Source organism: Rhinatrema bivittatum, chromosome 3 (genome assembly GCF_901001135.1).
Source record: "Rhinatrema bivittatum chromosome 3, aRhiBiv1.1, whole genome shotgun sequence".
Classification (NCBI taxonomy): Eukaryota; Metazoa; Chordata; class Amphibia; order Gymnophiona; family Rhinatrematidae; genus Rhinatrema; species Rhinatrema bivittatum.
Window position 1 is genome coordinate 486,411,478 of NC_042617.1, and position 24,760 is coordinate 486,436,237.

The 24,760-nt window shown below is 40.4% G+C and overlaps 1 protein-coding gene across 1 annotated transcript in view; it reads left to right on the plus strand.

The window, feature by feature from the left end:
- LOC115088101 (adhesion G-protein coupled receptor F3-like) overlaps positions 1–24,760 on the plus strand; it is a 97,323-nt gene that overhangs the window by 52,866 nt on the left and 19,697 nt on the right. Inside the window, exons 6-10 of the mRNA XM_029596056.1 lie at positions 4,477–4,580; positions 10,630–10,688; positions 10,793–10,932; positions 20,607–20,831; positions 21,749–21,970. Coding sequence (XP_029451916.1) covers positions 4,477–4,580; positions 10,630–10,688; positions 10,793–10,932; positions 20,607–20,831; positions 21,749–21,970 — 750 coding nt within the window. The remainder of the gene's footprint in view (positions 1–4,476; positions 4,581–10,629; positions 10,689–10,792; positions 10,933–20,606; positions 20,832–21,748; positions 21,971–24,760) is intronic.

The window sequence follows — 24,760 nt, forward strand, 5'->3', positions numbered from 1 at the left end:
GGCTTAAATCTTGGCTCTGGGTGGGCATTAAACTTTAAAGATCTAACAAAAACATCACTCTGGGGCAGGACAAAGACCCAGACTAAGCAATATAGTTTTTCCACTGGTACATACAAGGGACATACAAGTAGTCATGTGCATTCATGTTAAACATCAGATTTGTAAATATTTACTAACTTTTTATATTTTTTCATTTACTCACATAAAGAAACAAAATGAATGCTCATCCCTAATCCCTAATGGTACCACGGCTGCTTCTTCTAACCTAGTATCAAAATCACCAAAGGGAAATTGAGCATTGCTCATAAATAAAAAAAACAAATATACTCACTAAATAAACTTTGAAGGCTTGAATTAGTTCTACTTATTTTTAGTGGGAATTCAATTTTAAATTTTTTAAATTTAGGATGATTCTAGGCAGTCTTTTGGCCCTTCAGTGAACTAGTCGGAAAAAGTAAATACCTTATATTATGTAAGCAGCAGGATAAATTCATGCTAATTGCTGTTTCTTTTTTGTTATTTTTTAATCTCCTCTTACCATCTCCTTCCCCTTTATTTTGTGGTCTATAATGTGTTCTATGCAAAGATGATTATTTTTAATATTTTGAAAAATTCAATAAATATTAAGGAAAAAATAATTAGGAGGAAAAAAAGACCTCAGGAGAAAAGTAAAAATGTCACAATACAGATTGCCAAATTTCAATCACTGATCAAAAACCTCCTTTTTGATATGTGAAATATCCTTATTTTTTATATATATTTTACAATCTTCACAATTTAAAAACATTCAAGCTGTAACCCAATTTATGTTGTTATTGTGAAAAATGTATATATCTTGTCTGCACAGAATTTTACAAGCCATAAAACAGTCACTCAGTTCAAGCAAAGCTGTTGCCTGTGAAATCTTTCAGCATGCAAAATGTTTCATGAGTTCACTGCAGACAGAAATTTGTCAGCGTATAGAATTCAAATTGCAAGCTGACACAGTATATGTTTCATTAACTGAGCTGCTGTAGAGCCATTTCAAAAGGACTACAATTCAAAATTTTTCATGATAACAATCCATCTACAAAAATTTGAATGGATTTTACTAAATTTTGGGCATGCAGTGATTTGCCTGGTTAAAATTTAGCCCTTCACTAGGGGCAGGGGAAGGGGCAAGAACAGAGATAGCAAGATTTGTCTGGCGGACTTCTGGGGATTCAGTGATTATGTGCCACTACAGGGTTGAGACCAATTCTGAGAACAGACTTGATTTATTTTTATTTAACAGTACTCGCATTGTTGCCTGAACTTTAATCATGTGATCTTTTATTATTTTATGGTTTTATGTAATTGTTCTAGTTAATGTTTTATATAATTGTTTTAAATATTTAATTTAGTATTACTTAATGAATTGTGTGTGTGACTTTGTGAGTCACCTTCAGTTTGTCACCAGGTGATTAATAAATAAATAAAAAAATGAAAATAATTTAAAAATTCCCAACCAGCACTCACTGACAGGGAAGGAGCCAATCTATGTTCAGTACTAAGTTTTTCATTAGGAACTACGTCACCAGGGAGTGAAGTGAATAAATTAATACTAAGTGCTAATACCTGTCAGCTCTACCGGCACTTAGTATTCAGTAGAGTGGGTGGAGGTTAGAGCGTTGTCTCCTTCTGCTCTGTTTTGGGGACAATTTATGGAATTTGGGAAGTAGGAATTTTTGGCCATAATTTTTTTAAAGATTGGAGACAGAGGTAGAGGTCAGTGCTGCTCAACTCAACAATTGTTTAAGGCAGCAATTCTCAACTGGTGTGTCATGACACACCAGTGTGTCACCAAATATCAGCAGGTGTGACGTGCACTCCCACTGGCCCAGCTACTCTTCTCTTCCCCTTCAGTGAAAGTGAGTGCAGGCATCCTTATACTGCTGCTGTTGCCATCCTGGCTGTCAGCATGCTTAAGTCCAGATGGGAATGGTACCAGTATTACAGGGAGTTGATAACTGCAGCATGGCATTTTCTTCTTCCCCATCTCCCCCCCCCCCCCCCCCCCCCCCCAAATGGCCTGGAAGAAGAAGTACTGGCAGCATCTGCCTAAGAAACAGTGCTGGCTGGAGAAAAACAGCTGATGATCTACAATGGAAGACAGCAGCATTAATCCTTGCAGCCACTGAGCTTAATTCTTAGGCCATGGGGGCTGGAAAAGGAGGCTTCTGCAGCTCCCAGTAGTGCTCAGGGTGGGGTGGGGCAAGGAGTGAGTGAAATTGAGAGTGAGCCAATGCGTCTAAGAGAGAGAGATCTTTTGTTTAAGTGAGAAAGAGCATATGTGTGATTGAGAAACTGGTCAGGGAGGTGACTGGTATGTGTGTATGAGAGAGATTGGTAAGGGAGATGACTATATGAGAGAGACTAGTCAGGGTGATGACTGTAAGGGAGAGACTGGTCAGGGAGGTGACTGTTGTGCATGTGTGTGAGAGAGAGATGTTAGGGAGGTGATTGTGTGTGCATATGTGAGAGAGACTGGTCAAGGAGATGACTTGTGTGTGTGTGTGTGTGTCAGAGAGAGAAACTGGTCAGGGAGATGAATGGTATGCATGTGAGAGAGAAAAACTGGTCAGGGAGAAGACTGGTGTGCATGTGTGAGAGAGAGACTGGTCAGGGAGGTGACTGGTATGCATGTGTGAGAGAGAGACTGGTGAGGGAAGTGACTGTATGTGTGTGTGAGAGGGAGATGACTGTGTGTGTGAGACTGGTGAGAGAAGTGATTGATATGTGTATGAGAGAGAGACTATGAAAGAGAGAGAGACTGGTGAGAGGTGACTGTGAGAGATAGAAAGAGAGACAGGTTAAGGAGGTGACTGTTCTGTGTGTGAGTAAGAGACTAGTCAAGGAGCTGAATGTGCAAGATTGAGAGACTTGTCAAGGAGCTTATTGGTGTGTGTGTGTGTGTGTGTGTGTGTGCGCGCGCGCGTGTTTGATTCATAGACTGGTTAGGGAGATGACTGGTGTGTGTGTGTGGGAGAGAGAGAGAGAGAGAAAGAGAGATAGAGAGAGATAGATTGAGAGACTGGTCAGGGAGCTAACTGGTATGTGTGTCTATGTGTAAAAGTGGTTTAGAGACTGGTCTTGGGTCCTAAGGAAGAGGAGAAAATTCAAGTCCACAAACTTCAAGAAGCTGTTCAAAAGAAATATTTCATTCACTTAGCAAAGATAACATCTCAGTGAGTAGTGTTCACAGTTCCCCAACATGGACCATGTTTCGTTTAACTGTGTCAGGAGGAACCAAATCTACAAATAAAAGATAAAAGCACAGATGCATAAATATGGTCGCAAATGTGGCACAGTTGACAAACCTCAGCAAAAAGCAAAATGTAGTAAATAGTACATAATGGAGGCCCACACTTGCCATACAAATAGCTAGCATTAGTTTGCATGGGTTTATCGCCAGCAGAGGGAATCAAGAATGTAAAGAGTTCTAACATACCAGCAGCAAACAGACTGAGAAGAAAAAGGCATAATGAACATTATGTCAAATACAGGAAACAAAAACACAAAGAAATTGTACTCGGTAACACTTAAAACAGTAGAAATACCTTGGTGTAATGCTGTCATAAAGGCTTGTACACAATCATCAAATCGATTAGGAAAAGCAGGTCTAACAAACATAATAGTAGCTTTGAAAGCATTAATAACTATAAAATAGAGAAACAGAGGATTATTGATACAGAGAAAGCAAAATTAGAACATTACAAAATTTGTATGTACAATAAATAGAACTTTGATTAAACTGTAGCAGGACAGTAAAAACATTTATATCGCTGCGGGTGATCGTTTTTGTTAGATATCAATAATCCTCTGTTTTTCTCTTTTATAGTTATTATTGCCTTTCAAAGCTACTATTATGTTTGTTAGACCTGTTTTTTCTAATCGATTGATCCTAGAATACCTCCCATGCTACCCCCTTTTTATTCGGCTAAATTTTAGCTGGATAATGAGCTACCTAGCTAAAATTTAGCCAGTGAACAGGAGAAATTTTAATTGTCATGTTTTTTCCAGCTAATTCCAAAAGTTTGCATATTGACCTCTATATATTAATCTTAATACCATTACAGTTCTTCACTTATTTCAGGAAGTGTGATGGAATTAAGTAGCATTAAAGGATTAAAAAAAAATATGTAGGAGGCAGAATATCACTGGTATTGATGGGTAACACAGAAGAAAATCAACTGACAAGGGCTTCTGAAGTACAAAAGCATCCATCTTTCCAGGCACAACCATCATTATCCAAGTATCTTAGCCAATTAGATTTTATTTTAATATGAATGAAAATGATTTGGCATATATCAAATTACACAGATCCAAATGTCTTATTTATTTATTTATTTATTTTTTATTTTTATATACCGATGTTCCTGTAAAGAATACATATCGCACCGGTTTACAAGGAACCGGTTTACAAGGAACCGGTCTTAATTTCTTATGTCTTTGCAGTTATCATTGAGGGCTCGTTTACCCTCAACCTGAGCTTTACTAAGGATCTTGGATATAAAACTAGTGTCCTGTACAAGCAGATTGAATCTAACGTAACTAAATCAGTAAGTAAGAAGATATAATCACTTTATACTTGTTGCAAGTGACTAGGAGCTGCTAAAACATCTACAGCATCACTTATTTTTCATTCATTGCAACATGTAACACAGTAAATGATAAACCAAATGAAGATCTCACTTATACACTATGGGCCAGATTTTCATATCTAAGCGCGGGCGTAGATTTGTGCGCACAACCCGGCGTAGGTTGCGTGCGCCGGCCAAGTGCCGGGGTGCGATCCCCCGGCACGGCCGCTGTGCCGGAGGCCTCGGACCTGCTCCCACCCTGCCCCGGACTGCCCTGCCCAGCCCACTCCCCCACCCCTTTTTTCAAGCCCCAGGACATATGCGCATCCCAGGGCTTGCGAGCGTCACCGGGCCTATGCAAAATAGGCTCGGCGTGCGCAGGATGGGGTTTAAAAGGGTTACGTGCGTATATTACGAGCGTAACCCTTTTAAAATCCACCCCTATAATAGCAGGAAAAGCTCACTTAAATAATAAATATGTAAATGACCGTCATATAACAGAGTTGGCTCCATGTGAGTGCTTCAAAATCCCTTTTAATGTGCTGAATTTATAATCATTGATCATTTGCCATGTGAGTTCTTTTTTTTTTTTTTTTTTTAATTTCTTGCAGCATTTACAATATATCCTTAAGCATCAATAATAGAATTAAAGATGCACTTATCTGAGAGCTATGAATGTCTCGGCATCAGGACTGCCACCCTCATCTTACTTGTCTGCAGCGTGAGTACTACCACTCAAACGGTGCCAACCCTGTGCTATATGATGGTCATTTACATCTTTATTATTTAAGCGTGCTTTTCCTGCTATTATAGTGTATAAGTGAGTTCTCTATTTGGTTGATATTAAGATTCTTACATTTGTTGGGTTCTTTCGTTTTACGTAGTAACTGATGGCAGATTAAGACCAATTGACCCATGCAGCCTGTTTATCTACAAGGGATATGAATAGAAAAAAATGTTCATTTAATGTTATGTCATTGATTTCATTGTGTTTGTGTTGTGTTGATCTCTCTGCCATTTGTCTTATTTTATGGTCTTTCATTCCATGTTAAAATGGATCTCTCCTCCTTTAAAACAATTTGGTCAGACCTGAGCCCCCCACTCTGCCCCTGCCCCACCCAGTTTGTGAATAAAGAAATGGCTCTGTACTTCTAACCTCCCCCCTACCCCAATACCCCCTCGACCCCCTTACTTCCCACCAAAACCTCCCACACACCGAGTCAGCAGCGAGACTCCCCATGGTTGAAAATACTATGATAGCTACCCTGGCTTAACTAAACTAAGTTATATATAGCTAGCATAGCTATTGTAGCACTGTCACTCCAACACTGGAGATGGAGCCAGAAGCAGGCAAGGGGAAGTCCTGATGCTGAATCACCATGGAGAGTTTGGGAGAGTTCTGGAGGATTGAAGGGGGGATTGGGGGTAGCGGCCAGGTTGGTTAGAAGCCCAGAATTAATTTTTTGTCAACAATTTGGAGGGAGAGGTCAACCCCACCACTCTGGGTACTATTTGAAACAAAAAACACTTAAAAGCTCATTGTGTAGTTAATATCAATTTGGATGCAAACGACATGAGAAATGTCATTGATATTTTAGGTATTTGCAAGTGATGAATGCACATCCCTATTATCTACCACCTTGTATAGATAAATACACATATTCCCATTGCCCAAGTCAATATCAGCTCCTCACCACCAAACATGTCCTCCATTCATTTCAGAGAAATTCATTCAGTTTTACTTTTGACTATCAGTCAGAAATGAAATGTTTTCTATAATGTGATTCCTTCCTGCTATCTCTAGTTCAGACTGTATGAAAGAAATATAAGCCTTAATGGACACAGGGCACAAACCAGCAATTTATATAATGCCTGATGTTTTTTACCTTAAGCATTTAGCCCAAAAAGGGCATTAACTTTCATTCTAATATTGCATGTATCATGTTGGCATGGCCTTTATCAAACAAGGAAGTTATGTAGTCTCAAATGATAGCATCAAACCCTGAAAGCCATGATGATATCTTTTATAACTAAATATACCTAAAGCTCATTAGATCTGATTGGTCTATATTCATTATGACTTCAAGAATGGCATATCACACACACAAACACAAACACACACACACACACACACAAACACACACAAACTGCCATGACCCAAACAAATTAGATTCCATGTGAAATCATTTGTGATGCACTTCCAAATATGACTTCTTCTTGCAATTCAGAGGGCAATATTCAGCGCATTTGTCCAGTTAGGTTCTGCACTTAGGCAAACAAACTCAGGAGTTTCAAATTCCCCACACGCAGAATGTCTCAAATATTTGGCTAAGTAGTTAGCCAGCTAAAACAGGGGCAGCACCGCTAAGATAGCCAGATAAATACCAGTGTTCAGCATTATCTGACTAAGATAACAGGCTAACTTTAGGTGTACTTGAAAGCAGGCTTAAAGTTATCCTAATAAACTTATCTGACTAACTTCCTCATAGCCAGGTATATTCAGCGGGTTGTCTGCCCTGCCAAATATCCAGATTAAATTAGTCAGATATCTCATGGCTGAATACTGGCCTGTCAGTCTCCTGCTGAGTATAGTCAGCTAAAGTTACATGGCTAAAACTATTAAGGTAACTTTGCCACTGAATAATACTGCTTAAAAAAGAAATTTACTAGCACCCAGTGGTGGTGAGCCCTCCCTCCCGAATTCCAGTCTGTACAAAATTGCAGCTAGCTGTGCAGCCCCCTGCTTCAAATGCCAATAAATAAAATACGGTAGCAAGCCAAGTAGCCCTTTCCAGCTCCCCCCCCCCCCCCCCATCCACACACCCCTACGCCCATCTACTAACCCACCCCCCAGGCCAACGGAAGGAGAGGAGGCTCTTTCCTGTCCCCCTGGCCCGGCGGTCAGCTGTAATATTTATTTATTCATGTTACTACCCACTGATTGGTCCTTTCATTGACAGCAGTCAATGAAGGGATCGATCCCCATTCAGAAATGCATTCATTTTGGAGGTAAGCTGGTGGGGCCATGGGGGTCTGCTTGATTCGCTACCATATTTTATTTTTGCCATCAAGAGGGGGGGGCACTCAGCCTGCTCCAATGAACCCATTTCTTGGGTGGGGCCGCTAAGGAAGGGGGATTGGTTTGCTGCTCGGTCACTTGCTTTTTTTATTTTTGTTTTATTTTTTTACAGTTGTCCAGATAACTTTAGGCCTGTAATTTTAGCCAGGTAAAAGTAAACCACGTCCCTGAAACTCCCATTCCCGGCCTCTTTTTTATTGAGCTAAGTTTTAGCCAGTTTAAACTTAGTCATTCAGTGGGGCAGGAAATTCAAAATTCATGCTTTGCCCGGCTAAGTCCTGAACTTTTCCAGACAAACCCCTTTGAATGCTGACCTAGAGTATACAGTTAGAAAACTATGACCTTGATATACGGGTAAATGCAGTAAAATTTATCACCCACTAAAAATAGCATACTATGTGATAAGGGGACCAGAATGAAAATGGGAATGGAACGGCTAAGGTTATTGTGTTGTGGCTTGTTATATGTGTTCTTCTGGCCTTTCGTTTGTGTTCTTGCATTGTGCATCACCTTGTTGTGGCAACAGCTAGGACTGGTTATTTATATAAATTGTTAAATTATTTTTAATTAGTGCATACCTAAATATAAATGAGGGAGCCTCTTATGCAAATTAGGCTTTAATGTTGTCCAGTAGATAGCATGGTATGCTTTCCCCACATGCTATTTACTATAAGAACAAATATTTAACACCTACATAGAATATGGTGTTCCGTTTTGTGTGTGCACAGTGCACACTGTCTAATTCTCCTTCCTAAGCAATCCAAAGTGAAAGGGCTAGATAGTATAAGAAATTTCATTACCTTAGCACCCCCCCCCCCCCCCCCACACACACACACACACACACACCTCCCCCATTCCATCAGCATCATCAAGCAGTTGGACCAGTTTCTTTACGAGAAAAATGATGATTTGCTATATAAGGGGGGGGGGGGAGGCCCAATTCTGCCCTTGCTAGTATGGCCTCCACAGGTTTGGTTGCCAGTATCGTGGTCAGTGTTTGCAGGTGTGTCTGAGTTTTGACACTTCCAAGTGGGAAATGCTATAGTTTAATAAAATTAGTGTGCCCAGTTTGAGAGCATCAGAGGGATAGGATAGGGTACAGAGTCCAGAGACAGCAGTCAGCCTTAGCACAGACGAGTGAGTGTCTCTCCTTGCAGAAGGCACTTAAGCAAGGCTTTCTCTCTAGTGAGAAAGGACCAAGAAGGAAGCCTGAGGAGCAGAATCCTTTCTATATAAAGTGCTAGGGCCCAAGGTTGGGGTATCCAGGATCTTTTGGGAGAGTAGAAGTCTTGGAATTCAACAGCTAGAACTCCTGAAAGGTTGCCAGAGTGACAGAGGAATTTGAGGAAAGGGAACCAGAGAGGACTTGTCCTTGGAGAAGTTTCACCAGAAAGAAGACACTGCTCCACTGAGGATGGGTTCTGGAGTTTTAACAGCCTGGTAAAGATATCACCATGAAGCTCCACGTGGTGGTAGCTGAGAAGCAATGAAACAGACGAGAGTACTGAGGAGGAGTATCCTTGCCCCAAAAGCATATTTGGAAAGGAATGTGACCACTGGGAAAGGGAAAGACTGAGATTTATATTTTCTACAGTTAGGACTTTGTCAAATGTGGTTCCCTAGCCTTTGAGGTTCCAGTTATTTTTTGGACTTTGTATAACCTGCCATCAGTGCCAGTAAACACTTAGATTTTTCAACAACAAACTTTGGAGTTGATTTGGTGTTTTGCTGGTGACTGGACTGATGAGTGGAGAAGCCCCAATGAGGAGAAACCCTAAAGGCCTTGAAAAACTTTCTCCCCCCCCCCCCCCCCCCCCCCCCCCCGTGCGGGAATGCCTGGGAGGTCATAGGGCCTGCTGTAGGCCATGACACTTCTACTGAGCCCCTATGAGCAAGAGATGATTGGAATAGGGGCTACAGATAGTTTACAAATTGCATAATTTCCATATGAAAAAATCTACAATCTGATAAAGGGCTTTCATCCTAGAGCTGAACAAAGCAAATGATCACAGTAGCTCAGTAGCACACTGATCTTGATCATTTCCATGTTTGTTTTATATCAAGTATACAATATCTAAATTCAAGCATGTATATACTCTAGTGTATTTCCACACTTCACAAAATATATGTGCACAAATGTCCAAGGTCAGTGTTCAGTGCAGTCAATTGCTTGATCAATTCTCTTGTTCATGTTTCAAAAATGGAGCCCAATGTTTGCAAATTGTATTATTCCTTCGAAACAACATGTCCATGCCTTCATCCTTTACACGTATATATGAAAACAAAAAAAACACATATATTAGTAAATGCCACTAAGTTCTGTGTATTTCAAGTGATAACCCTCATAAATGAGCAGACAAACACAAACGTACGCAGACGTTTTGTGTGAATGTTCACTTACAAATGATGCAATTTTTACTTGGCAAAGTGTAACACTTAGCTTGCTCGGTAATTTTAATCACGGGTTCAACACTTGTTTTGTGTCCATGAAGCCACTTGTTAATTTTTAAGAAGCATTGCATGAAATACTTGAAAAGACACTTATCCTTATAATGATGCCAGCAGCATGCAATGCTTCTTAAAAATTAACAAGTGGCTTCATGGACACAAAACAAGTGTTGAACCTCATGATTAAAATTACCGAGCAAGCTTAGTGTTACACTTTGCCAAGTAAAAATTGCATCATTTGTAAGTGAACATTCACACAAAACGTCTGCGTACGTTTGTGTTTGTCTGCTCATTTATGAGGCTTATCACTTGAAATACACAGAAATTAGTGGCATTTACTAATATATGTGGGGTTTTTTGTTTTCATATATACATATATTTACTACATTAATAGCCAGTTTTTTTATGTCATACATCCTCTACACAGCAGTGCATCTTTGGTGAGCAACTGTACATATGTATTGATATGTTTATAGTAATATCTCTCTTTTATTTTCACAGCTTATTGCTGCGTATGTAAATAATAGTCAGCTTCAGAATGTAAGTGTTCTTGGCTTCAGGTGAGTGTGGAAAACAGAGGATAGGCTTGATGGACCTAAATTCCCTTCTCAATCTTATCTCATAATGTACTTTTTTTTTTTTAATTCTCTTTCTGCCTTAATAGGAACACAGGGTACCAGAGTGTCAATGCAGACTACATAATAATCCTTAATGAACCAATCTCAGTGAGAACTTTCCTCAATAATAATAATGCTGCCTCTGGTATGATTCCTAGTGTGACTTCATCCCAGCTCTCCATAGAAGGTAACCAATGTTTTAACTGTAGAAAAAATAACCATTGTGCACAACAGATGGCCCAGTGTCAACAATCATCATGGTGCTCTGCTGGCTAATTTGTGCAGATTGGTCACATGGCACCATAATTACTTGCTCAGCTTGATGTCTTACATAATGCCACATGTGCCGTTGACCTTTTCTTCCATTTTTGATCTTGCTCATCAAACTGAAATGTAATCAGATGAGTAAGATTGATTACATAGAAAAATATTTTCTTCATCTACATTATTGTCTTTACCACAGAGAGAGAATTACTAAAATAGAATAACTTTAGTCTTCCAGGGATTTAAAGGAACAGAGGACAATGACTAATTCAAGAGGAAGCGCTGATTGCAGAACTTTCATCTTGCTGGGAAAGAACACTTAAATCTTGAAAATTAGGGATGTGAATCGGGCTTCGGATGATTGAAAATATCGGACGATATTTTCAAAATCTTCAGAAATCGGGGGCTCCCCCCAAACGATAGGAAACCCCCACGATATTGACTGTGGGGGTTCTCTTATCGCTTTGGGGGAGGGCGGGAAAAATGGCACACAAAAATAACCCCTAAACCCACCCCGACCCTTTAAAACTAAACCCTTTGCTTCCCCCACCCTCCCGACCCCCCCAAAAACATTTTACAGGTACCTGGTGGTCCAGTGGGGGTCCCAGGAGCGATCTCCCGCTCTCGGGCCGTCGGCGGCCACTAATCAAAATGGCGCCGATGGCCCTTTGCCCTTACCATGTGACAGGGTATCCGTGCCATTGGCTGGCCCCTGTCACATGGTAGGAACACTGGATGGCCCACGCCATTTTTAAAGATGGCGCCGGCCATCCAGTGCTCCCTCCATGTGACAGAGGATGGCCAATGGCACGGATACCCTGTCACATGGTAAGGGCAAAGGCCATCGGCGCCATTTTGATTAGTGGCAGCCGACGGCCCGAGAGCTGGAGATCGCTCCCCGGACCCCCACTGGACCACCAGGTACCTGTAAAATGTTTTTGGGGGGGTCAGGAGGGTGGGGGAAGCAAAGGGTTTCGTTTTAAAGGGTCGGGGTAGGTTTTTTGTTTATCGGCTCGGGCGCAGCCGATAAACAAAACCGCGATCGGGCCGATGCAAAAAAACCCACATGTGAATCGGAACCGGAATCGGAACCGATTCCGGTTCTGATTCACATCTCTATTGAAAATACATTTGTTTTCTTAAAGGGTTAAACTATTACTGGCTGTGTATATTGTGTGTTTGTTTTTAAGGCTAGTATTTGTTCGCAAGTATTAAGAACTGTTTGTATTTAGGGATAAAAGTCTTTGGATTAATTTTGTGAGTTATTAAATGTTATTAAAGTTAGCATTAGTTTTAACATTAGAATTGTAAGTTTGCAAAAGTCACTTACTTTATCTGAAAAGCTGAGAGCACTAGTTCCTGGGCAACTAGTCATGGTTTGATTCCCACCCACTCACCCCAGTCACTTTTTTTGTTATATATAAAAAGATTACATCCCCCCTCTCCAATTAGGAGAAAAATCTTCAAAATAAGAGCCAATTAATGATTTAGAATAGCATACAATTAACTCTGAATTTAGTGATTAATTAATTTTAGTGTTGTTGCTGGTCATTCACAAACTAACATAATTCACCTAGTTATCAATTTAAAAACCTTACATTTAAAAGTCACCAAATAATTTAAAAACTTTAATCACATTTAAAAACCCTTACATTGAGAGACATAGCTACCTACTCCCAGTCATAGACATATTTGATTTTTAATTTCATCCCCAGTGGAAATCACCTTTCATAATCTCAGGTGTTAAAAGACAGTAAGAGAAAAATATTAGGGATTACAACTCTATAGTTTTTACTACTTATATAGAATTTAAGAATTTTTGCTAGTCTTTAAGTAGCCCTAATATAGAGTGCTTTTTCTTTCTGAAAATGTTCTGCATTTTCTGTGTTTGCTTTATTTTCCTAGCTAAATAGAATTTATATAATCTTTGCAAGTGTTTATTTTAAGTCACTGTATTTATAAAAGGAAATAAAGGGCAGGCATCTATAAGACTTGCTTGTTCCCTCCCACCCTGCCCCACCCCCACAACCCCTAGAGTGTTTTCTTCTTAAATTGTTCTTCCAAGAACTTAGGTTAAAGCCCCAAATTTTCTAAAGGCTGAGGGCACAAAAACCGGGAGATACATGCATCGAGCGCATTTTAGAAATGGCCCGGCCACACACTTGTCTCCTGGTATGCAGAAGTCCCGGGCTATCAAAAATATGCTGGCTGGGGGGGGTGGGGTCTTGGCGGGCCAGGACAGTGCATGCTGGTAGCCGGCCAGTGCGCACAATTTATGTCTGCTCTTTAGAGCACATAAGTAATAAAACAAAACAATCTAGGGTAGTTAGGGTGGGTTTTGGGGTTGGGGAGGAGAGGAGAGGGAAAATGGAAGGAAGGCTAGGTAGTAGAATAGGAAAGTTCCCTCCCAGTCTGCTCCTTAATTGGAACGGACTGGGAGGGAACTGGGAAAGGTCTGCCCGCGTCACCACACGTTGTTTTTTAAAATCACACCCCCCCCCCCGCACGTACACAAGGCCACCCGCCCGCACATGCATGTGCAGATATTAAAATCCAGCATAAGAACATAAGAACATGCCATACTGGGTCAGACCAAGGGTCCATCAAGCCCAGCAACCTGTTTCCAACAGTGGCCAATCCAGGCCATAAGAACCTGGCAAGTAACCCAAAACTAAGGCTATTCCGTGCACACGGGAATCATATTTTATAACATGCATGCAGCGACGCGCGCATGTTATAAAATCGCCTTGTCCATGTGAGTGCGCCGGGAACTGTGCGCAAATGCGATGCCTTTTAAAATCTAGCTTTTAGTGAATAATTTAAGACCCAAGTATCAATCTAACAACTTGTATATTAGTCACTATTAGTAGAATGCATTTTATTCATTATAACAATTGTGGTTCTTATGTCCCAAGGCCCTATTTAGAGAATTAAGAGTTGTCCAATTTGCCTTCAGTGCTCTGCAATAAAAAATGAATTGACTCATCTAAAAGAGGAATTGCCTAGGTTTCAAAAAAACCTCCTCTACCTTGCAATATCCAGAATATATCCCCCAACTCTCACTGAAGATTCAGAAACCATGGAATAAATGGTTTACAGTGGGCTGTGGTAGAACAAGATCTGTAACTCTGAGATACCCAATTTCTCCAAATGTGCAGCATCCTGGATATCCGCCCCCACTCCCACAAAGAATTCAGGCATCAAACATTCAGAAACCCAGAAATAAATGGATTACAGTGGGTTCTGGTAGACTAAGGCCCGTGATAAAGAGATGCCCACTCTCCCCACTGTTACACTTACATAATACCTTTTCTGCATTAGAAAATGAAGAAGCTCCAGCTGTACAAAATGAAGTGATATATTGAAAGGGATTTAGTCACCCAATGTACCCAGAAACATTTTAACATTATCAAATGTCATAAAAGAAAGCTTCTTCTGCTGGGATACTCAGGCATCAGAGGAATCAATTTAGGAACCCATTTTGCTAGTAGAAATGCAAACCAAGTAGTCAATGAAATTATAGAAGAAAGTAGGGACAGTGATATCAATATTACCATCCTTGTGGGGACCAATGACCTAGCTGGAAATGGTATCCATGCAGTATAGAAAGATTTCAAAAATCTAGGAAAGAAGATTAGACAACTTGCAAAGACTATTGCCTTTTTGGAAGTATTATCTGTTCATTGAAAGAGAAAGGAAAAGCTATGCCATATATATAATTTTAATTCATGGCATAGTCTTTCCTTTCTCTTTCCATGAATAGGCAATACTGTTTTGTTTCTACTACCTCCACTTGGAGGCCGTCCCATGCATCCACCACAGAGAGTGTAGTAGATGAATGGAATAACCTCCCAATGAAGGTGGTAGAGACAAAAACAATATTTGAATTAAAAAAAGCATGGGATATTAAATACAGAGATGCATTGGAAGCTGGGGCCATGTATGGAGCAGTAAAAGGTTATATGGTAAGGAAGGCCTACATGTATCTATGACAGGAGAGATTCAGATCAAACATTTTCAGGCATTTAAACTTGAGGGTGGGGGTGGCAGGAGGTAGCCAATAAAATGGGCATGTCACCCCAGGAATAACAGGAAGTGGGAAGAGAAAAAAGCACAATCAATCAGCTCAAAAAAGCAGAAAAGTTGACTAGGAAGAGCAGCAAACCAAGGGAGAAAAGCTGGAAAGCTACGACCACAAATGCTTATAGTCTAGGCAATAAAATCCCAGACCTGCAGGCCTTTGTGGTGGAGGAAGACTCGGACATTGTTCTTATTACAGAGACATGGTTCAATAAGTCTCATGATTAGGCTATGGACAGAAGGACAGAAAAGGGGGAGGAGTCACTAAAAGTGACTAATATACACGATTTTAGATTGATATTTGGGTCTTACATTATTCATTAAAAGCTAGATTTTAAAAGGCACCGCATTTGCTCGCAGTTCCCGGCGCACTCACATAGACAAGGCGATTTTATGTCAACTGAAATGCAAGGGACGTGGAGCAGAGAAGAAGCATTATGGGCTGTCATAAAAAAAAGATGTTTCCATTTACACTGGTATGGTCTACAAACCTCCAACTCAAATAGAAGAACTGGACAGAGATCTAGTTGAAGATATCCAAAAAGTGGGAAAAAAGGGAGAAGTATTGCTCATTGGAGATTTTAATCTGCCGAATATGGATTGGAGTATCCTTTCTGCAGAATCTGCAAGAAGTAGAGACATAGTAGATGCCCTTCAAGGGGCTCTGCTCAAACCCACAACAGAGGTGTGACACTCGACATAATGCTTACAAACTGGAATAATATTTCTAATGTCTGGGTAGGTGCTCACCTGAGCACCGGTGATCATCAGATGTTATGATTTGATATCACAATCATGACAGAAAGAAGTTGCACAAAGATCTAAGTTTTGAATTTCAAAAATACAGACTTTGTCAACATAGAGATGTACCTGAAAGAAGAACTAGAAGACTTGGAGAAAATGGGTGAGGTAGAACAACAGTGTGCCAAATTAAAAGAAGCTATTACAAAAACAGCAAATCTATATGTTAGAAAAGTATAAAAAAAGTAAGAGGAAAAAGAAACTGATCTGGTCCTCAAAGGAAGTAACTCAAAAAATGAAGGCAAAAAGAACAGCTTTCAAAAAGTACAAAGGATCCCAAATAAAGGAACACAGGGAAGAATACTTGGTAAAGTTAAGGGAGAGGGAGAAAGAAATCAGGAAAGCAAAAGGTTAAGTGGAAAAAAAGATTGCCAAAGAGATAAACCAAGATGACAAAACATTTTTAAGAAATATCAGAGAAAGAAGGAAGGCCCAAGGTGGTATAGTAAAACTGAAAGGTGACAAAGAGCAGTGTTTGGAGAAGGACAAAGAAATAGCAGAAATATTAAACAAATACATTTGTTTGGTATTCACTAAAGAAGACCCTGGAGAAGGACCATTGCTGGCTGACAAGACCATGGATGGGATGGAGGTAGATGCAACCCCATTTACAGAAGGGAATGTATGAGAAAAGCTAAGAAAATTGAAAGTGGACAAGGCCCTGGGGCCTGATTAGGTACATCCTAGGATACTAAGGGAGCTCACAGATGTGCTGGCAGGCCCACTGAAAGACCCCTGGAAATGGGAGTGGGGCCACAAGATTGGAGAAGAGTGGTTGTGGTTCCACTTCACAAGATTGGTAGCAGAGAGAAGGCTGGAAACCATAGATTAGCAGAGTCTCCTTTAAGATAACCAAAGGAAAGGGTAGTGAACTATCTACAATCTGATGGATTGCTAGACCCAAGGCAGCATGGATTCATCAAGGAAAGTTCCTGTAAGACAAATTTGATTTATTTTTTTGATTGGATGACTAGAGAACTAGATCAAGGAAGAGCACTTGATGTGATTTATTTGGATTTCAGCAAAGCTTTCAATATGGTCCCACATAGGAGGCTCATGATTTTGGACTGGGCGCCAAGGTGGTGGAGAGGATTACCAACTGTGCAGTGGTAAGTGGAACCTACTCTGAAGAGAAAGCAGTGTTAAATGGAGTGCCACAGGGATTGATTTGGGGAACGGTTCTGTTCAAATTCTTCGTGAGTGACATTATAGAAATGATTGAAGGTAGAGTTTGTCTTTTTCGCAGATGACACTAAGATCTGCCATAGAGTGGACATGCCTGAAAGAGCAGTGAGAATGAAAAGTGATTTAGGAAAGCTTGAACAATGTTTGAAGATTTGGCAGATGTGATTCGGAGCCAAGAAGTGCAGAGTCATACCTCTGGGGTACAGTAATCCAAAAGAGCTGTATGTGATGGAGGGAGAAAGACTAGTGCGCATGAACCAGAAGACGAACCTTGGGGTAATAGAGTCTGACAATCTGAAGGTAGCAAAGCAATGTGAGAAAGTATATAGCTAAAGTCAGAGGGCTGCATAGAGAGAGGAATAACCAGTAAGAAAAAGGATGTGATAATGCCCTTGAACAGGTCCTTGGTGAGACCTCACATGGTGTACTTTATTCAATTCTGGAGATCGTATCTCAAAATGGATAGAGGCAGGATGGAGGCGGTCCAGAGAAGGGTGACCAAAATGGTGTGGGGCCTGTATCAGAAAACGTATGAGGAGAGACTGATACATTGTACCCTGCTCTGAACTGAGGAAGGGTGAGTAACTTATCTTTTAAATAAATAAATCTAAATACAGATACCCTGGAAGAGAGGAGGTGGAGGGGAGATGTGAATTAGACCTTCAAATACCTGAAAGATTTTAATGATGCACAAACTTAAAACCTTTTCTGATGGAAAGGAAACAGTAAAACTAGGGGTCACAAAATGAAACTCCAGGGGAAATGACTCAGAACCAACATCAGAAATATTTCTTCACGCAGAGGGCGGTACCTACCTGGAATGCCCTCCCGACCTGGAATGCCCTCCCGGAAGAAGTGGCTTTTTTAACTGTTTGAAAATCAGCAACAGAAAGAATGTATTTCAGTCTACGTAATACCCTCAGTTTATAAAATGCAGACTTTAAGGCTGCTTGAATTTGTGGTTTCATGGGGAACTGACTATCTATTCTGATACCTAAGTCTTGGACTTCTGAAATTATTTTAATTTCTGAGCCCTTAATCCATTTCTATAGTGACAATAATAGTTAATCTAACAAACTGTAGCACATCTAATTAACAGTTTTTCGGGAAGTGTGTGCATATACACACACTATGACCTACATTTTTAAAGGGGTTCCATGAAAAAAAAACAGCTTATATTCATATCTGTGCAGGATATGCATGTATTGCTGTTTTACAAAATTATATGCGAAAAAGAAGGTGTTTAGGAGAGGGAATATTGAGGGTAGTTCTGTATTGTTGCCTTATTGGCCTGTTGGAGTTGTGAAAGGTGAGGTGTTCCGTGAACCAGTGCATGTTTTGGTTGTGGACAGCTTTGTGGATGAGAGTGAGAGTTTTGTATGTTTTTCTTTCAGCGACAGGTAACCAATGCAGATTTTTTAGAATGGGGGTGATGTCGCTTTTGTGTGTGTTAGTAGGAATGCGTGCAGCTGCATTTTGGAGTAATTGTAGTGGCAGTAGCGTGCTTTTGGGTAGACCTAGTAGCAAGGCGTTGCAGTAGTCAATTTTGGATAGAATAAAAGCTTGTAATATGGTACGAAAGTCATTGAGGTGTAGTAGGGGTTTAATTATTTTGAGGGAGTGGAGTTTGAAATAACAGGCTCTAAGTGTGTTGTTGATGTGTTTTTTGAAGGAAAGCTGACTGTCTATAATAATGCCAAGACTACGCACCTGTTGGTTGGAGGCAGTGGAGGAGAGGGGGATGCAACCTGTCTGTAGGGGAGGGGAGATGCCTTGTGGAGAGATGTACAAAAGCTCTGTTTTGGCCATGTTAAGAGCCAAAAAGTTGCTTGTGAGGAGTGTGTTAATAACCGATAAGGTGGAGTTCCATGTTTCAGTAGCTTTTTGGAGCGTGTCTTTAACAGGAATAAGGATTTGCACATCATCAGGGTAAATGAAGTGCGGGAGGCCTAGATTAGATAGGAGGTTGCAGAGAGGGAGGAGGTAAATGTTGAACAGTGTGGAGGAAAGGGAGGAGCCTTGGGGAACACCTTGGGGAAGGGGGATCTCAACCTTCTCCAACTTCGACCACTGCTACGCTTGACCATGTCTCGACCTTCTCCAACCTCGATCACAGCTATGCTTGATTACGACTCGACCTTCTCCAGCACCAACCACTGCTACGTCTGACCATGTCTCGTCCATCCCCGACCTCTGATCTTTGCTACGCCAGATCTTCTCTCTACTTACCAGCTCTGCCTGCCGACAGTGGGATCCTTCGGGGCTCAACCCCTCAGCTAGCCACCACCGGCCCAAGGGTCCACTACTTCCAAGGACTTTAACCCAATCATAACACCTTAGGCTGGCCTTATGGCTCAGCAGCAGTGGAGTGCCATGCCATTTGGAAGCCTCCAGTTCAATTCCTGCACCTGCCTTTCACTGCAGAGGGCTGAGGACTGCTTTCATAGCCTGTTGGAGGAAGATAGCCCCAGCTGTTACTCACTGATTACACCTACTTGTTCGAAATAATGTACATATCATGGGTTCCAGAGGGAAGCACGGTTCATGGCTCTTAGTTACAGACTATCACTGCAATGTCTGAGCTAAGGAAACTTATGAAAGTATGGGACACGTCCCAGGTAGTCAAGCATGAAAACTCAGGGCGCCATTGTCCAATAAAGAACAATTTGGATTGAGCTGGAAGCCCAAAAAGCAGCAAGAATACATTGTTGGACAAAACAATACAATTTAAAAAAAAAAAAAGATTCCCCCTTCAGTTATTTAGGAGGGGCAATAGGATGGGATTGCATTCCATTTCATTTGTTTCAGACTGCTTAGTGCATGTACTCCAAATCAGACATTTGAGGCAACTGTTACTGGTTGTCTGAACTTAAATAGTATGAATACACAAATAGGGCATGATTTAGAAACGTTTTTTTCCATAGCTTCTAACTATTCCATCAGAGAAACTTTCAGCATGTCCTACTTTTTCAGCCTCCTTGATGAATAGCAGTATTATTTACCACCATATATCCCAGAATGCTTGGAGTTAAGAGTTGAAAAGCAAAGATTGTGTTTACAGTGCTCTGCTGAGCTGGAGTAGGTTACATATATAGTAATTACTATAGTTATGCTGGATTAAAGTTTGTACCTGGTGAGCATAAAGCACTTATAGTATATTTGAGGGAAAGGGAATGCTACTGAAAACTGTTTTTGGAAAATGACATATTAAGAATCCATTATCATACATACAATAGAAAGATTAATACAGTGATCCCTCCTTAATATAAACAGTTGGAGAGTGAACATATTTATTATAAAGATAATTTGTTGCAATTAATTTGGTTGCTACAAGCAATACTATTCAAGATTTAAAGAATGATCTAAGTTTGCAATAACTAAGATTGTAGCATAAGGGGTTGTTTTACAGACCCATGTGCCTCTTTAAACCAGCAAATGCCTATTAGATTGTGCATCATTTTTCAGCAATGAATCTCCATTAAATGCTCCACCTATTTCACTTTCAACAACAAATGTTTTCATTTATTGCAGGGATTGCATCAGTTCAGCCGTCAAACATAACTGTAAAGTATCTGGCTAAAATTGAGCTAACATGCCAGATTAATGAAAGTATGACTGCCGTAGACTGGCAATTACATGCAAATAACATCACCTATGGTCTTAATAATGGAGGAAATGTCAGAATCACATCGCAGTTTTCAGCAGATCTTACAGTCTCAACTCTCTTAATTGACAAAGCAAATGAACAATGGAAAGGTAAAGCCAGTGTGGATAGTAAACAGATTTCCTAAACAAACAAGTAGAATGCCATAGTCGAGTCCTCCAAGATGCATACTGGTTGGATTGGATTTACAAAGACTGTTGTTGTATCAATCATCTACTCTAAAAACTCAGCAATTCTATGTACCTGGAGTCTAGATGCAGTCATTTCCCTCTCTTTCCCCAATGGAGTCTGCTGGATAGACCTGAATCTAATAAAGGCATTGATTTTTCTAGGCAAAAAAAAGGCTAAGAGACGTCAATAATGAAATGTTTCTCTTCTTTGTTTCTTTTACTGCCTTTCTTCCACATACCTTTCAGTCTGCTGAGTCATTCATGAGTAAGGTTTCTGTGCCTATCAGTAATCATGATATTTAAGAGATTGATGCCACTGAAGCCCATGGAAGTAGATAATGCGGTTAGAAAGGGGGATTATTATCCCATAAGGATTTTGCATTCATAATAATGATGAGTTGAAAGAGACATAATACCCACAGAGACACCTTCCATGCGTAAAAATTGGTTTCCCCTCATCCTGACAGGTAAAAGTTTTCCTTTAAATTGTATTCAAATTGCTCATCAGAGGATCACAAATAAGAGATGCATCAGCTTTCCTTCCAATGATTGTGAGTGACTCCTGCATGGCTTTGCCAGTCCTATTTAGCTTAAAAATCCCAGTTTACAATATAGAATGAACTGAGCTACTACATCATCTCAAAACTAGTTCATAGCGAGAATATTGCATAAAAGCAAAACTTTAACTTAGCCAGTCCATTAGCTACAAGAAAACATGTTCTGCCTTCCATCAGTAATAGAATTTGTTCCATCTCCTTCCAGAGTATTGAAATATAACATTAAACATTATATCTGTGACATTAAAAAATATTAACATTTCTTTTGTGTCTGTATCCTAGGGAATTACACTTGTCAGTTGTCCAAAAGTGCACTGGTGCATAAAGCCAAGGCAAAAGTGGACATTGTGCTACTTCCTGTTAAAATTACAACAGTACCCATCCAGCTAAGCTTGACCAAGCAAGATACATCACCAATCTCCCTGCAGTGCTGCATACAGAATGATAGCGAGACCTATGAGGTTTCCTGGAAAATCAATAATGAACCAAAAGTGTCAGTTCTCGGTCAGTATTTATTTAATAACCTGAAACCTTTTGGTGCAGGGAAGGGAGGTAGGGGTTTCATCTTCACAAAGCGTCTTCAGACTCTTGATAGGAATTCAGAACTTGCACGCTTCTTGGAATTCATGAAGATCAAATATCTTTAGGGGGTTTTTTTCATCCCCCACCATTTATTACTGATCCTTCTAATCCCTAAAAAGGCTACACTGAAGTACTCGAGCCTTCATTTTCAACTATTCAAGGTTTCTCTCACCCCACCCCTCACCATCCCCTTCATTTGTCACATCCTTCCATGTTTCCCGATAATCACAGCAGCATTCCTCAGTCTGGGATCATAAACCACTGCTCCTTTTGAAACCTCGCATCTGTGCACCCTGAATCTAGCCGGTCTATGTCACTGTGAAGCAATGACTGAGACTCCCTCCTCCGGAGACTGCCTCTTCATTATCCCCAGCTGAAGGAGCAGAACTAAGCACGGCAACTGAACCCAGGTCACCCAAATTTATGTATCTATTTTATTTATTTAAAAAACTTGGAATCCCACATATATCTGAATATTCATGGTGGTTATTAACAAAGGCAGTAACATTCATAATAAAATACAGAAAAAAAATGTAAAACGAAAACATAGGTGACAACATCAAACGGGTTTCCACCAGTGAGCTGCAGAAAACAATCAATCCATTAAGAATAGATGAAAAGTGTTACTCTGTGACAGTTCGTTAAGGGAAAGCCTGCTTATGCAAACAGGTTTTTAACATCTTCCAAAACTGAACCGGACAGGTAGTTAATCTGAGCAGCTACAATTATCTACCTGTCCAGTTCAGTTTCAGAAGATTTCAAATAGCAATGCCTAGAACTACCACTGAGCGGACCCTTGTTTTGATTGTTCACACTTGCAATATTGTACATAGACTGGAAATAGTTACTTAACAATGATGGTATTGGTCATATTGCCATTTAGGAAATTACATTATCTTAGTAACTTTCCATAATATTTGCTCATTATTGTGTAATCTGAAATCAAATACACAGTTACTCGTACTAAACACTAATATTGTAACTTCTCAAGGACCATCCTAAAGAAATCACCTCTCCTCCATAAAGACCTTATTTCTGATAGCAATGCCTAGAACAAATGGGCTATTTGATAGGTTTTAACATCTTCTGAAACTGAGTTGAACAGGTAGTTAATCGTAACCTATTCAGATTAGCTACCTGTCCAGCTCAGTTTCGGAAGACATTAAAAACCTATCTGTATAAGCAGGCTTTCCCTTTACCTAGAGTGTGAACTGAAAAGAGATCTTGATCCAAAGACCTTGGGCTTAGACAATTGAAAGAACTGTGAGTAGTTTCTGAAGTATCTCAAACTATGTAGAGACTGCTACTGATCTTTGTTGTGATTTCCTGTACTGTGCCTGTTCTTTGCCTGGACTTTACTTTTTGGAATTGTAGGCTCCTATTTTTCGTGTTGGGTGCAAGTCTCCCCTTGGGCCTTACAGCTTTGCTGTCCCCCACAGGACTGAATCCTGATTCCAGGGCTGCGGAAAGGTCTTTTCCCCACCCCTGCAGCTGCTGAAGGTGACCCCCCCCCCGATGAAGGAAGGAGGGAGATACACTAGTTTGAGGCCTGCCAGAGCACCTTTGCCCTGAGAGTAAGGATAAAGAGTGTGACTGACCCGAGTCATAGTTTCAGAGTCCTTATCATGTACAAAGCTATGCCTGCAGTCCACAGAGAGTCATTTCAGGAGGAAGAATCTCCAAGTATTGGGGTCTCTTGGTAGAGAAGATCCTCAGGAAAGTGAACAGAGAGGGAGGCAGCCTATTGAGGATTGCAAGAGGCACAGAGATCCCTAGCAGCAATCCGTAGATCTGAAAGGCGTATGTCTTGAGCAGAGTGGTTCTGAATGAGGCATATATGCCATAATTACTCCTTGGAGGGCAGTGAAGCTAATATATGATCCTGAGAGGTACAGTGTATTAAATAATGTAATGTTTGGATTCTTCCCCTTTGTATTGTGTTGTAGGTGAGTTTTAGATTTAAGTTTTTTCAGTAAAATATTTATTCTGCGGAGTGCATTGCTTGGAAGTCGATGAGACTCCGGTCAGACCCTTGAGTTTATCTTTTCCCCCTTCCCCCAGTCGGGGAAAACAAATCCTTAATTCCTGTGTTTATGGCAAGAACAGAGAAAAAGGAGAGCCTACAGTTGTTTCTGGGTGTGCTTTGTATTTATTATATTTATGGGCTGTGGTACTGTGAATTCATTCTGATCTCCAGATGAATCACAACGTTTGGTAAACTTTATAAATGAAAATGGCAGCTATGTTTCTTCCAACCAGTTCCACAGACAGCATGAACATTGACAGACCAGGCTAACATTAGAGATAGGGCCACTGTAGCCAGTTGTGCCCTCAGTATTGTTGGCTTTTCGAACCTCATACTAACTTGAGAGGAACCATGTCTTTTTTTGGGGACACTGTCACTGTACAGGAAATGTTTCTTTTGTTATAGTTGTCAGAAACAGCAGTAAATAAGTGCAGCTTTTTATTAAGAGATGCTCTCATCTCCTTTTCAAGGTGTGAAAATATACTGTCAAAATAACACGTAAGAAAAGAATTACAGAGCAATCCATCTGAGTGCTTTTTTCAATTTGGGGCTAGATCCATAAGTTTTATGGGAAAACATTTTTGGGGATGTCTAGTTTTTATATCGATAACACCTATTCTGAAAATTTGGTTGCTGGAGGTTGAATGTATAGCCCCCTTGTTACAGTACATAAAATGATGTAGAAA